The following is a 15,240-nucleotide window of genomic DNA, read 5'->3' as shown; positions in this document are numbered from 1 at the left end:
GCGCTCTGTCGACTATGCCCCCTGACTTTGAGAAGCTCTGATGCAACCTACATTACGCCACACCCATCTCATTAGTGGTGGTGAGATAAGAGACTAATTTGCAATTGACTGTCATAGCCCCACATTAAAAGTATGTGATGGTGAGTTGAGAAGACAATCAGAAATACTGTTGGAATGTTTTTCAATTGACTGCCAAAGCCCCAAATAACAAAGTAAACATTGGCTGCTAATTACATTTTTTGGTCGTGAGAGTTTTGAGATTTAAAAAATGGAGTGTTACACTGTCCCTGTTTGCAGTTGGCTACACTGGTATTATAACAGTCACAGTGAGAGAGGTTAGCACATAGACAGTTGGCTACACTGGTATTATAACAGTCAACGAGAGAGAGGTTAGCACATAGACAGCTGACTACACTGGTATTGTAACAGTCACAGTGAGAGAGGTTAGCACATAGACAGTTGGCTACACTGGTATTGTAACAGTCACAGTGAGAGAGATTAGCACATAGACAGTTGACTACACTGGTATTGTAACAGTCACAGTGAGAGAGATTAGCACATAGACAGTTGACTAAACTGGTATTGTAACAGTCACAGTGAGAGAGGTTAGCACACTGACAGTTGACTACACTGGTATTGTAACAGTTATAGTGAGAGAAGTTAGCACATAGACAGTTGACTACACTGGTAATATAACAGTCACAGTGAGAGAGGTTAGCACATAGCCAGTTGGCTACACTGGTATTATAACAGTCACAGTGAGAGAGGTTAGCACATAGACAGTTGACTACACTGGTATTGTAACAGTCACAGTGAGAGAGGTGAGAGAGATTAACACATAGACAGTTGACTACTCTAGTATTATAACAGTCATAGTGAGAGAGGTTAACACATAGACAGTTGACTACACTGGTATTGTAACAGTTATAGTGAGAGAGGTTAGCACATAGACAGTTGGCTACACTGGTATTATAACAGTCACAATGAGAGAAGTTTGCACATAGACAGTTGGCTACACTGGTATGGCAACAGTTATAGTGAGAAAGGTTAGCACATAGACAGTTGGCTACACTGGTATTATAACAGTCATAGTGAGAGAGGTTAGCACATAGACAGTTGGCTACACTGGTATTATAACAGTCACAGTGAGAGAAGTTTGCACATAGACAGTTGGCTACACTGGTATGGTAAAAGTCACAGTGAGAGAGGTTAGCACATAGACAGTTGACTACACTGGTATTATAACAGTCACAGTGAGAGAGGTTAGCACGTAGACATTTGGCTACACTGGTATTGTAACAGTCACAGTGATGAAGTTGGCACACTGACAGTTGACTACACTGGTATTGTAACAGTCATAGAGAGAGAGGTTAGCACATAGACATTTGGCTACACTGGTATTGTAACAGTCATAGAGAGAGAGGTTAACACATAGACAGTTGGCTACACTGGTATTATAACAGTCACAGTGAGAGAGGTTAACACATAGACAGTTGACTACACTGGTATTGTAACAGTCACAGTGAGAGAGGTTAGCACATAGACAGTTGACTACACTGGTATTATAATAGTCACAGTGAGAGAAGTTAGCACATAGACAGTTGACTACACTGGTATTATAACAGTCACAGTGAGAGAGGTTAACACATGGACAGTTGGCTACACTGGTATTATAACAGTCACAGTGAGAGAGGTTAGCACATAGACAGTTGACTACACTGGTATTGTAACAGTCACAGTGAGAGAGGTTAACACATAGACAGTTGGTTACAGTTATAGTGAAAGAGGTTAGCCCATAGACAGTTGGCTACAGTTATAGTGAGAGAGGTTAGCACATAGACATTTGGCTACACTGGTATTGTAACAGTCACAGTGAGAGAGGTTATCACATAGACAGTTGGCTACACTGGTATTGTAACAGTCACAGTGAGAGAGGTTAGCACATAGACAGTTGACTACACTGGTATTGTAACAGTCAACGAGAGAGAAGTTAGCACATAGACAGTTGGCTACAGTTATAGAGAGAGAGGTTAGCACATAGACAGTTGACTACACTGGTATTATAACAGTCACAGTGAGAGAGGTTAGCACATAGACAGTTGACTACACTGGTATTGTAACAGTCACAGTGAGAGAGGTTAGCACATAGACAGTTGACTACACTGGTATTGTAACAGTCACAGTGAGAGAGATTAGCACATAGACAGATGACTAAACTGGTATTGTAACAGTCACTGTGAGAGAGGTTAGCACATAGACAGTTGACTACACTGGTATTGTAACAGTCACAGTGAGAGAGGTGAGAGAGGTTAACACATAGACAGTTGACTACACTGGTATTATAACAGTCATAGTGAGAGAGGTTAGCACATAGACAGTTGACTACACTGGTATTATAACAGTCATAGTGAGAGAGGTTAGCACATAGACAGTTGGCTACACTGGTATTATAAAAGTCACAATGAGAGAAGTTTGCACATAGACAGTTGGCTACACTGGTATGGTAACAGTTATAGTGAGAAAGGTTAGCACATAGACAGTTGGCTACACTGGTATTATAACAGTCATAGTGAGAGAGGTTAGCACATAGACAGTTGGCTACACTGGTATTGTAACAGTCACAGTGATGAGGTTAGCACACTGACAGTTGACTACACTGGTATTGTAACAGTCATAGAGAGAGAGGTTAGCACATAGACAGTTGGCTACACTGGTATTGTAACAGACACAGTGAGAGAGGTTAGCACATAGACAGTTGACTACACTGGTATTGTAACAGTCACAGTGAGAGAGGTTAGCACATAGACAGTTGACTACACTGGTATTGTAACAGTCACAGTGAGAGAGGTTAACACATAGACAGTTGGTTACAGTTATAGTGAAAGAGGTTAGCCCATAGACATTTGGCTACAGTTATAGTGAGAGAGGTTAGCACATAGACATTTGGCTACACTGGTATTGTAACAGTCACAGTGAGAGAGGTTATCACATAGACAGTTGGCTACACTGGTATGGTAGCAGTTATAGTGAGAGAGGTTAGCACATAGACATTTGGCTACACTGGTATTATAACAGTCACAGTGAGAGAGGTTAGCACATAGACAGTTGACTACACTGGTATTATAACAGTCACAGTGAGAGAGGTTAGCACATAGACAGTTGACTACACTGGTATTATAACAGTCACAGTGAGAGAGGTTAGCACATAGACAGTTGACTACACTGGTATTGTAACAGTCACAGTGAGAGAGATTAGCACATAGACAGTTGGCTACACTGGTATTGTAACAGTCACAGTGAGAGAGGTTAGCACATAGACATTTGGCTACACTGGTATTGTAACAGTCACAGTGAGAGAGCTTAGCACATAGACATTTGACGGCACTGGTATTAAAACAGTCACAGTGAGAGAAGTTTGCACATAGACAGTTGGCTACACTGGTATTGTAACAGTCACAGTGAGAGCGGTTAGGAAATAGACAGTTGACTACACTGGTATTATAACAGTCACAGTGAGACAGGTTAGCACATAGACATTTGACTACACTGGTATTGTAACAGTCACAGTGAGAGAGAGGTTAGCACATAGACAGTTGACTAAACTGGTATTGTAACAGTCACAGTGAGAGAGGTTAGCACATAGACAGTTGACTACACTGGTATTGTAACAGTTATAGTGAGAGAAGTTAGCACATAGACAGTTGACTACACTGGTAATATAACAGTCACAGTGAGAGAGGTTAGCACATAAATCAAATCAAATCAAATCAAATTTAGCCCCTGTAATAGGGTTAGAGGCAGAGAATCCCAGTGGAAAGAGGGGAACCGGCAAGGCAGAGACAGCAAGGGCGGTTCGTTGCTCCAGCCTTTCCGTTCACCTTCACACCCCTGGGCCAGACTACACTTAATCATAGGACCTACTGAAGAGATAAGTCTTCAGTAAAGACTTAAAGGTTGAGACTGAGTCTGCGTCTCTCACATGGGTGGGCAGACCATTCCATAAAAATGGAGCTCTATAGGAGAAAGCCCTACCTCCAGCCGTTTGCTTAGAAATTCTAGGGACAATTAGGAGGCCTGCGTCTTGTGACCGTAGCGTACGTGTAGGTATGTACGGCAGGACCAAATCGGAAAGATAGGTAGGAGCAAGCCCATGTAATGCTTTGTAGGTTAGCAGTAAAACCTTGAAATCAGCCCTTGCCTTAACAGGAAGCCAGTGTAGGGAGGCTAGCACTGGAGTAATATGATCACATTTTTTGGTTCTAGTCAGGATTCTAGCAGCCGTATTTAGCACTAACTGAAGTTTGTTTAGTGCTTTATCCGGGTAGCCGGAAAGTAGAGCATTGCAGTAGTCCAGCCTAGAAGTAACAAAAGCATGGATTAATTTTTCGGCGTCATTTTTGGACAGAAAGTTTCTGATTTTTGCAATGTTACGTAGATGGAAAAAAGCTGTCCTTGAAACAGTCTTGATATGTTCTTCAAAAGAGAGATCAGGGTCCAGAGTAACACCGAGGTCCTTCACAGTTTTATTTGAGACGACTGTACAACCATCCAGATTAATTGTCAGATTGAACAGAAGATCTCTTTGTTTCTTGGGACCTAGAACAAGCATCTCTGTTTTGTCCGAGTTTAAAAGTAGAAAGTTTGCAGCCATCCACTTCCTTATGTCTGAAACACAGGCTTCTAGCGAGGGCAATTTTGGAGCTTCACCATGTTTCATTGAAATGTACAGCTGTGTGTCGTCCGCATAGCAGTGAAATTTAACATTATGTTTTCGAATGACATCCCCAAGAGGTAAAATATATAGTGAAAACAATAGTGGTCCTAAAACGGAACCTTGAGGAACACCGAAATTTACAATTGATTTGACAGAGGACAAACCATTCACAGAGACAAACTGATATCTTTCCGACAGATAAGATCTAAACCAGGCCAGAACTTGTCCATGTAGACCAATTTGGGTTTCCAATCTCTCCAAAAGAATGTGGTGATCGATGGTATCAAAAGCAGCACTAAGATCTAGGAGCACGAGGACAGATGCAGAGCCTCGGTCTGACGTCATTAAAAGGTAATTTACCACCTTCACAAGTGCAGTCTCAGTGCTATGATGGGGTCTAAAACCAGACTTAAGCGTTTCGTATACATTGTTTGTCTTCAGGAAGGCAGTGAGTTGCTGTGCAACAGCTTTTTCAATTTTTTTTGAGAGGAATGGAAGATTCGATATAGGCCGATAGTTTTTTATAATTCTGGGTCAAGATTCGGCTTTTTCAAGAGAGGCTTTATTACTGCCACTTTTAGTGAGCTTGGTACACATCCGGTGGATAGAGAGCCGTTTATTATGTTCAACATAGGAGGGCCAAGCACAGGAAGCAGCTCTTTCAGTAGTTTAGTTGGAATAGGGTCCAGTATGCAGCTTGAGGGTTTGGAGGCCATGATTATTTTCATCATTGTGTCAAGAGATATAGTACTAAAACACTTTAGTATCTCCCTTGAGCCAAGGTCCTGGCAGAGTTTTGCAGACTCAGGACAATGGAGCTTTGGAGGAATACCCAGATTTAAAGAGGAGTCCGTAATTTGCTTTCTAATGATCATGATCTTTTCCTCAAAGAAGTTCATAAATGTATTACTGCTGAAGTGAAAGCCATCCTCCATTTGCGAATGCTGCTTTTTAGTTAGCTTTGCGACAGTATCAAAAAGAAATTTCCAATTGTTCTTATTTTCCTCAATTAAGTTGGAAAAATAGGATGATCGAGCAGCAGTGAGGACTCTTCGATACTGCACGGTACTGTCTTTCCAAGCTAGTCGGAAGACTTCCAGTTTGGTGTGGCGCCATTTCCGTTCCAATTTTCTGGAAGCTTGCTTCAGAGCTCGTGTATTTTCTGTATACCAGGGAGCTAGTTTCTTATGACAGATGTTTTTAATTTTTAGGGGTGCAACTGCATCTAGGGTATTGCGCAAGGTTAAACATAGACAGTTGGCTACACTGGTATTGTAACAGTCACAGTGAGAGAGGTTAGCACATAGACAGTTGACTACACTGGTATTGTAACAGTCACAGTGAGAGAGGTGAGAGAGGTTAACACATAGGCAGTTGACTACACTGGTATTGTAACAGTTATAGTGAGAGAGGTTAGCACATAGACAGTTGACTACACTGGTATGGTAACAGTTATAGTGAGAGAGGTTAGCACATAGACAGTTGGCTACACTGGTATTATAACAGTCACAGTGAGAGAGGTTAACACATAGACAGTTGACTACACTGGTATTATAACAATCACAGTGAGAGTGTTTAACACATAGACAGTTGACTACACTGGTATTATAACAGTCACAGTGAGAGAGGTTAACACATAGACAGTTGACTACACTGGTATTATAACAGTCACAGTGAGAGAGGTTAGCACATAGACAGTTGACTACACTGGTATTATAACAGTCACAGTGAGAGAGGTTAACACATAGACAGTTGGCTACACTGGTATTATAACAGTCACAGTGAGAGAGGTTAGCACATAGACAGTTGACTACGCTGGTATTATAACAGTCACAGTGAGAGAGGTTAGCACATAGACAGTTGACTACACTGGTGTTGTAACAGTTAGAGTGAGAGCTGTTAGCACATAGACATAGGGAGTATTAACAATTGGACCATATCTTTGAGACAATCTGACAATGCCTCTGAGCTGTCATGTGATGTTCTGCGATAATCCTCCTGGATGCCTTTCACTCATATGAGTGTGTGGGAGAAATGAGGATGCTAGCGCCACTCTCTGTTTGTGTGTGTGTGTGTGTCTGTCTGTCTCTCTGTCTCTCTGTCTCTCTCTCTGTCTGTCTGTCTGTCTGTCTGTCTGTCTGTCTGTCTGTCTGTCTGTCTGTCTGTCTGTCTGTCTGTCTGTCTGTCTGTCTGTCTGACTGACTGTCTGTCTGTCTGACTGCCTGCCTGCCTGCCTGTCTGTCTGTCTGTCTGTCTGTCTGTCTGTCTGTCTGTCTGTCTGTCTGTCTGTCTGTCTGTGTGTTTCTCAGTGTCTGTACGTGTGTGTGTGTTTCTCAGTGTCTGTGACGCTGTCTAGCTCAATCTTTTAATTAAATCTACACCAACAGCCAAGCTCAAATATACCCAGTCTCAACCCTGAAGTGATGCGTTATAATTTAGGGGTGTGTATATGTGTATATATGTGTGAGTCTGTCTGCCTGCCTGCCTGCTTGCCTGCCTGCTTGCCTGACTGCTTGCCTGCCTGTCTGCTTGTCTGTTGGTTCAATGTGTACGTGTCTGTGTGAGTGATACTTTTCACAGTAAAGGCATCATATAAAAACAGCAACAAACAGTGCGATGGTAGCCTACAAAGACCACCCCAAGGCCAGTCAGAGACAGTGGATACTGCCAGATATGGGACAATCTACAAATACAGTGGCTTTTGGGCAGGGCATTTTAGAAAACTCTAATTCATTTCTCCAGACCAATTTTCCTTTAGGAGTGCAGATTACAGTGGCAGATGAAAGTCTTAACAGCTGATCATTGGGAGACTGCTCTTAGTGCTGTGACAGGCTACATTCTATTGTGAAAATCCATCACAGTTCCAACTTAGATAAAGAACCCTATTGCACCAGGAGAAGCTGATGCTGCATGCATTCTATCACATACACACACACACACACACACACACACACACACACACACACACACACACACACACACACACACACACACACACACACACACACACACACACACAGACACACACACACACACACACACACACACACACAGACACACAGACACACACACACACACACACACACAGACACACACAGACACACACACACACACACACACACACACACACACAGTCACACAGAGCCAATGAAATTATGATTAAGACAAGGACCCAAAGCAGTTCAAAGCCTTTTGTTTCTTAGGAGGACACATGCACAGACGTATGCACACACACACACACACGCACGCACACACACACACACACACACACACACACACACACACACACACACACACACACACACACACACACACACACACACACACACACACACACACAAGTCACATCTCATTACATGAGTCCTTGAATCTCTCTGAAATGCAGCTCTATTTCTCTCTTTGTCTCTGTTCCTTTATTCATTGGTCTTTCTCTCTGCAAGCATTCAGCCTGCCTTCATCCTTTAACCTCAATCATTATCCCCCCCTCTCTCTTTTTTTCCCTCTCTCTCTCTTTCTCTCCCTGTCTCTCTTTAAAGTCAACATGTTCTATTTTGTTGAAGTGTTGATCTGATCCTCAAACCACTGAACAATGTGTTATCTAAGGGTACGACCCGACTAGTCCAGGACCCTTAACTCCTCTAAGGGTACGACCCCACTAGTCCAGGAGCCTTAACTCCTCTAAGGGTACGACCCCACTAGTCCAGGAGCCTTAACTCCTCTAAGGGTACGACCCCACTAGTCCAGGAGCCTTAACTCCTCTAAGGGTACGACCCCACTAGTCCAGGACCCTTAACTCCTCTAAGGGTACGACCCCACTAGTCCAGGAGCCTTAACTCCTCTAAGGGTACGACCCCACTAGTCCAGGAGCCTTAACTCCTCTAAGGGTACGACCCCACTAGTCCAGGAGCCTTAACTCCTCTAAGGGTACGACCCCACTAGTCCAGGAGCCTTAACTCCTCTAAGGGTACGACCCCACTAGTCCAGGAGCCTTAACTCCTCTAAGGGTACGACCCCACTAGTCCAGGAGCCTTAACTCCTCTAAGGGTACGACCCCACTAGTCCAGGAGCCTTAACTCCTCTAAGGGTACGACCCCACTAGTCCAGGAGCCTTAGCTCCTCTAAGGGTACGACCCCACTAGTCCAGGAGCCTTAGCTCCTCTAAGGGTACGACCCCACTAGTCCAGGAGCCTTAACTCCTCTAAGGGTACGACCCCACTAGTCCAGGAGCCTTAACTCCTCTAAGGGTACGACCCCACTAGTCCAGGACCCTTAACTCCTCTAAGGGTACGACCCCACTAGTCCAGGAGCCTTAACTCCTCTAAGGGTACGACCCCACTAGTCCAGGAGCCTTAACTCCTCTAAGGGTACGACCCCACTAGTCCAGGAGCCTTAACTCCTCTAAGGGTACGACCCCACTAGTCCAGGAGCCTTAACTCCTCTAAGGGTACGACCCCACTAGTCCAGGACCCTTATCTCCTCTAAGGGTACGACCCCACTAGTCCAGGACCCTTAACTCCTCTAAGGGTACGACCCCACTAGTCCAGGAGCCTTAACTCCTCTAAGGGTACGACCCCACTAGTCCAGGAGCCTTAACTCCTCTAAGGGTACGACCCCACTAGTCCAGGAGCCTTAACTCCTCTAAGGGTACGACCCCACTAGTCCAGGAGCCTTAACTCCTCTAAGGGTACGACCCCACTAGTCCAGGAGCCTTAACTCCTCTAAGGGTACGACCCCACTTGTCCAGGACCCTTAACTCCTCTAAGGGTACGACCCCACTAGTCCAGGAGCCTTAACTCCTCTAAGGGTACGACCCCACTAGTCCAGGAGCCTTAACTCCTCTAAGGGTACGACCCCACTAGTCCAGGAGCCTTATCTCCTCTAAGGGTATGACCCCACTAGTCCAGGAGCCTACACTCTCCATCAGCATTTGAAGTACACCAATAGGATATACAGTACTCATTCCAGTGTTTTTCTTTATTTTTACTATTTTCTACATTGTAGAATAGTAGTGAAGACATCAAAACTATGAAATAACACATATGGAATCATGTACTAACCAATAAAGTGTTAAACAAATCAAAATATATGTTATATTTGAGATTCTACAAAGTAGCCTCCCTTTGCCTTGATGACAGCTTTGCACACTCTTGGCATTCTCTCATGTAGTCAAGGGAGAGTAATGGGGATCAGGTTTTAATGTGAAAATCAGACATGGGGATACCATGGGTGTTGGTGGTGTGAGAGTTATGGGTGGGGGCTGTGTGTAGTGTGGTGTGTCTGTGTGCAGGTGTGTGTGTGTGTGTGTGAGAGAGAAACAGAGAGCGAGAGAATGTGTGCACCTTCATGTGTACATGCGTGGGTGTTAGCAGGAGTGAGTGTGTGTATGTGAGCTTTCACACGTGTCTTCCTCAAAGTGTGTATGTGTGTCCTCCACCCTTTCACCCCCCTCTCAGTGATGGAACACAACCGCTGCATTGATATTAGCCAAAGCATTTAAGGTGAATGCTCTCACACACTATAAATAAGTCTAGTTAAGATGTCTTCAGTCCCATTAAGCTGTATCACCGTTATAGATTTTGTTCCCTAAAGATTGCTTCTCCTCACCAAGCTTATTTGGATCTACTGTAGTTTGACACACACACACACACACACACACACACACACACACACACACACACACACACACACACACACACACACACACACACACACACACACACACACACACACAGGGACACAAACACACTCAAAGACACTGTCATGACGTTGGCCTGTGGGTAAGGTTTATGACCCCCCCCATAAATACCTTTCTCCCTTCCCCTCTCTTACTGACCCTACTGAAGGACTGCTGTCCTGTTAAATATAGAGAGTCTGGGAACATCAAACAAATGGGGAAAGGAACCATCTTTTGATAATAAAACCAGTTGGAAATATGCTTGATAACATAATGAGTATGTATGTCAGTTCATTGTTATCTGAGACATTATGATTGATGACAGGACGACATAAACTGTACCTGAGAAAGTATACACCCTCTAGTTATCAGAGTCACATGGAATTGTTATGCAATTGAAATGTTTGATATTGAAATTGTTTGTTAGGAGATTAAATGTAATTTTAGCTTCCAAATGAGAGAATTGGGTTTTCATAAGGAAAGTGCCCTGCTCGATCAGTGGCCAACCCTGTGAAGAGACAGGGGTTATAAACGATGAAACACCTCCTTCACTCCTCTCCACTATATAAGCCTTTGACGAAAAGACATTCACATGTTCCAGTACGGGAGGTCTGCAGCCTCTACGTTAGAAGGACAGACACATATCAAGGACAGAACTAAGCCAACCTCGGCGTGAGCTATGGTATGAACTGGTATGAACTTTGAGCTTATTCACTACAGAAGTGATACTTCCTAGCCGTTGAGTTAGCCGCTGCTAACGTGGGCTAGGAAAGGACGGACGACGGATCCAGTCTAACAACCAGACGAAGATACCACCACGTATCCAATTTGCCACCATTGACATTCTTCCACTACAGGAAGATCTGTTGGCCAACCCGGCCAGCATCTACGACCAACCTACCGAAGCGCAGCTCAGAGTAAATATGTATTGCATTTTCCTTTTCCAAATGGGCGGTAATTTAGAATTCATAAGATAATGTATTTACGATAGCATAGCTGCTGTTTGTGGTTCCTAAGTCTTCCCGCCCTTTCATTCAAGCCCAACCCCACTTTCCTGTGTGTAACCAGGTTCCGTTCACCAGGGGTGAATTCTGTATGACATCATTGTATTCTGTGTATTTGTAATTCTGTGTGATTAGTTAGGTATTTAGTAAATAAATAATTAAACCCAATTTTGTATTGCTGATTCAACTTGTTAGCCAGGGTTCGTGAAGATAACCAAGAATTGACAACTTTCATTATGAGACTGAAAATAAGATAAGGGTTAATATTGACTGCTATCGATGTAAAATATTACTATGTATTTTAAGAGTTTATTCGGAAGATAACGGCTCTATAAACGTTCTTCTGTGGTGCCCCGACTTTCTAGTTAATTACATTTACATGATTAGCTTAATCAGGTAATATTAATTACAGAGAAATAATTTTATAAGTTAGCATGTCATATCACTTAATCCGGCATAGCCAAAGACACGACAACACACACACACACACAGACACACACAGAGACACACACACAAACACAGACAAACACACACTCACACTCACACCAGTCTACCCCACAACCTGTTTATAGCAGAGAAATGAACTCTACTTTCTGCTTGTCATCTCCTAATCAGGTGGAAGAGAACACGCCTGGTTCTGTCTTGCTGGGAGCCAATCAATATGTGTGTTTGGACAGTGGAGGTGTTCTGCAACCCCTGATGCTTTGTAAACACTTCACTACATGTGGCGTGTAATTTCTCCTGACAAATATGCTAATCAAGGGAGGTCATCAAAATGTCTGTGTATGTGTGTGTGTGTGTGTGTGTGTGTGTGTGTGTGTGTGTGTGTGTGTGTGTGTGTGTGTGTGTGTGTGTGTGTGTGTGCGTGCGTGCGTGTTTGTGTGTGTGTTCCCGCTGAGATATTCAATATTCTGCTACAGACCACTAGACCACACAGGGTTAATTGAGAACAAAATCTACAATATCTCAACAACTTCAGTTGTAACAAATGTAATGCCCTGAAGTCACTGTCATTGTCCCAGCTCAACTGCACTGTAAACTATGATGCAATAGGTTATCAAGATAATGTCACGATGACTTACAATTACATGGTTTTACATTGTCTCTCCCAACTTGATAGAACTCATTCTAAAACGATCGATCAAATTAGACTATTATCAGATGAGATGTCAAAATAATTATCCTTCGATTCCATCACTCTAGGAAACATTTTCATCCTACCTGAGAAAGTGTCACCATCAACACCCAGTCATCCAACTTTTCAACTAATCCAGTCACCTTCTCGCTCACTTTGGCGGCCATTGCTTACACAAATCACTAATTCCCATGCATTTATTCTGACTGGCTTGCAAATCTCTTTTATTTAAGCTGATTTAATTTCCTCTGACTAAGCTAGCCCGTCCATTAATGGCTGGATGTTCTGCTCCGAGGGTTTGTGTCCCTGTGCTGGGGGAGCGATAATAGCAGTGTAGCCGAGGCTAGATGGGCCCTATCCCTGGTGTCCTTGCACCCATGCATGGATAATACCTGGGTGAAACTGACCCTGAAGTAGACATAGTGAAAGTTGTTGCCCATAGTTCTGAGTCATTTTTGGGTTCACCTCCCCACGACCGCAGGGGCAGGAGAAGTGGAAGTGGCGTCTGATGTGAATTCAAACCGGGGTTTACAGATTCCTGTAGAAGTAACATCTCTCTCTCTATCTCTCTCCCTTTCTCTACCCTCCTCCCTCCCTCTCTATCTCTCTCCCTTTCTCTACCCTCCTCTCTCTCTCTCTCTCTCTCTCTCTCTCTCTCTCTCTCTCTCTCTCTCTCTCTCGCAGTTGTGTGGTGGATGAGATGGATTTCTCAGGGATGGAGCTGGACGAGGCTCTGAGGAAGTTCCAGGCTCACATCAGAGTCCAGGGAGAGGCCCAGAAGGTGGAGAGACTGATCGAGGCCTTCAGGTGAGCTCCATTATTCAGTCAGTCTGTCAGTCCATCAGTCAGCCAATCAATCAGTTAGTCAGTCAATCAATGAATCAATCAATCATTTATGTGTGTGTGTGATATATTGCTTTGTGAATAATCCCAGGAAGAGTAGCCTTGATGGAGTAATGGGTATCTTAATAGACTAAACTATAAACTAAACTCATCCTGGAGGGGTGTTGGTTTAAGGATGACACCTAAAAACTATTCAGATCAGTCATCCACATCCAGCATGATGTCAGTCAGTTGTGATTAGATGAGGTCACTACTGGGACAAACAGAGAGACCTTTGTCTCAGGTTTAGAAGGCCTAAAAGACTGCAACGTTCAAGTGAGTTAAGCTCAACATCAGGCGAGGCACAGCCCTGTAGTGTCTTTGCCCTGTTGTTGTCCATGGGTGGGCAGGACATTGCCGATAGCACTAAGGTCCATGTGTGTCTGAGCCTAAAACACAGTGCTAGGAGTTTTTTTCAGTTCACGTCTCACTTCACCAGTCAACCCAAATCCCATCCAAACTTTCCAGTTTCTACCTAGCCTGGTTATCCAGCCTGAATGCTGCACACACCAGTGTTTCACTGCATTCAGACTGGTTAAATCGGGCTATTTCAACCCTCCCTCCATTCAGATGGTTGACCCAGTCTTCCGCTTGGCTAGGTGCTCTGAAACAACAGGCAATCTCAACAGACAGGATAAGTACAACTTCCTGGTTTACGAGTCTAAACGGGTATCCCATTTATGCCACAGCTGCGGTGCTCTGCGCTAACCAGTGTCCTTGAATACCCACTCCATTTACGATATGGCCAGCCGTCACAGTTGTCAAGGTGCGTTGCCAACGAGAGTGTTGTTGTCGTTGTGAGCGGGCATGGAGACTGACGGCTGGTATTTGTTTTGGGTACGATTGGCGCAGAGTGCGTGCTGCACAGAGAGGGGCGAAATAAAGAGCGAGGGAGGGAAGGAAGGAGGGAGGGAGGGAAGGAAGGAGGAGAGGTTTATAAATATCCACTGTTGCATAAGCGCATCTCTCTGGTCTCCGCCTGCCTCCCATGCTCCTCCAAACAGAGATGGAGAGAGTGAGGAATAGAAAACAGAGAGAGGGGGAGAAAAGGATAGAGAATGAGAGACAAGAGTCTGAGACAGAGAAAAAGATGACGGGACGGAGGGAGGGAGACAGACTTCGAAGAGAGTGAGGGGATAGCGAGAGAGAGAGACGGATAGAGAAAGAGGTAAAGGATGACTGTAAACACAGAAGGAAAGGCAGGTGGCAGGGAATGAGAGCGAGAGGGAGGAAAGGGAGAGAGAGAATGTGTGAAGAAACACAAGACAGGAGAAAATAAACACCTGGCAGCTTCTGTAGCTTGGCGTGTGTCAGCTAATAATGAACCCAACACTCTTTGGCAGTTTCTGAGGCCAGAGAGACATTCACACACACACACACACACACACACACACACACACACACACACACACACACACACACACACACACACACACACACACACACACACACACGATTCCCTTCACTGAGATAGAGTAAGGGGAGGGAATATAGGGTTTCTCTTTCTAGGGCTATCTGCTATTTCACTCTTTCTGGTAGAATAGTAAAGAGAAATGTATAGAACTGAGACTTTATTATTCAGAAGGAAAAACTATTGATTGACTGCAAAACCTTCCTTAAAGTCAAACCCCAGTCTTGATGGTACAACTGCAAACCATAGAGTATGTGGCTTAAGGTAAGTTATTTTTCAGGTAAAAAGTCTACTCTCCATTAGATGATGCAGAATCAGTGGGAATGAACCCCAAACTGAGGACACGGGATGCGTCCCAAATGGCAACTCTATTCCCTACATAGCTAGTCCACTACCTGTGTGTATTCCTAGCCCACTGAG

The 15,240-nt window shown here is 44.0% G+C and overlaps 1 protein-coding gene across 2 annotated transcripts in view; it reads left to right on the top strand.

The window, feature by feature from the left end:
- Window positions 1-15,240, top strand: part of LOC115199116 (IQ motif and SEC7 domain-containing protein 3-like) — a 95,321-nt gene that overhangs the window by 31,946 nt on the left and 48,135 nt on the right. For both annotated transcript variants that reach the window (XM_029761694.1, XM_029761695.1), the window contains exon 4: window positions 13,212-13,334. In XM_029761694.1, the coding sequence (XP_029617554.1) occupies window positions 13,212-13,334 (123 nt within the window). The remainder of the gene's footprint in view (window positions 1-13,211; window positions 13,335-15,240) is intronic.

The sequence above is a fragment of the Salmo trutta genome, chromosome 8 (genome assembly GCF_901001165.1).
Source record: "Salmo trutta chromosome 8, fSalTru1.1, whole genome shotgun sequence".
In the NCBI taxonomy this organism is placed as follows: Eukaryota; Metazoa; Chordata; class Actinopteri; order Salmoniformes; family Salmonidae; genus Salmo; species Salmo trutta.
The sequence above is the reverse complement of the archived record's forward strand: the minus strand, read 5'-3'. Positions and strand labels throughout refer to the sequence as shown.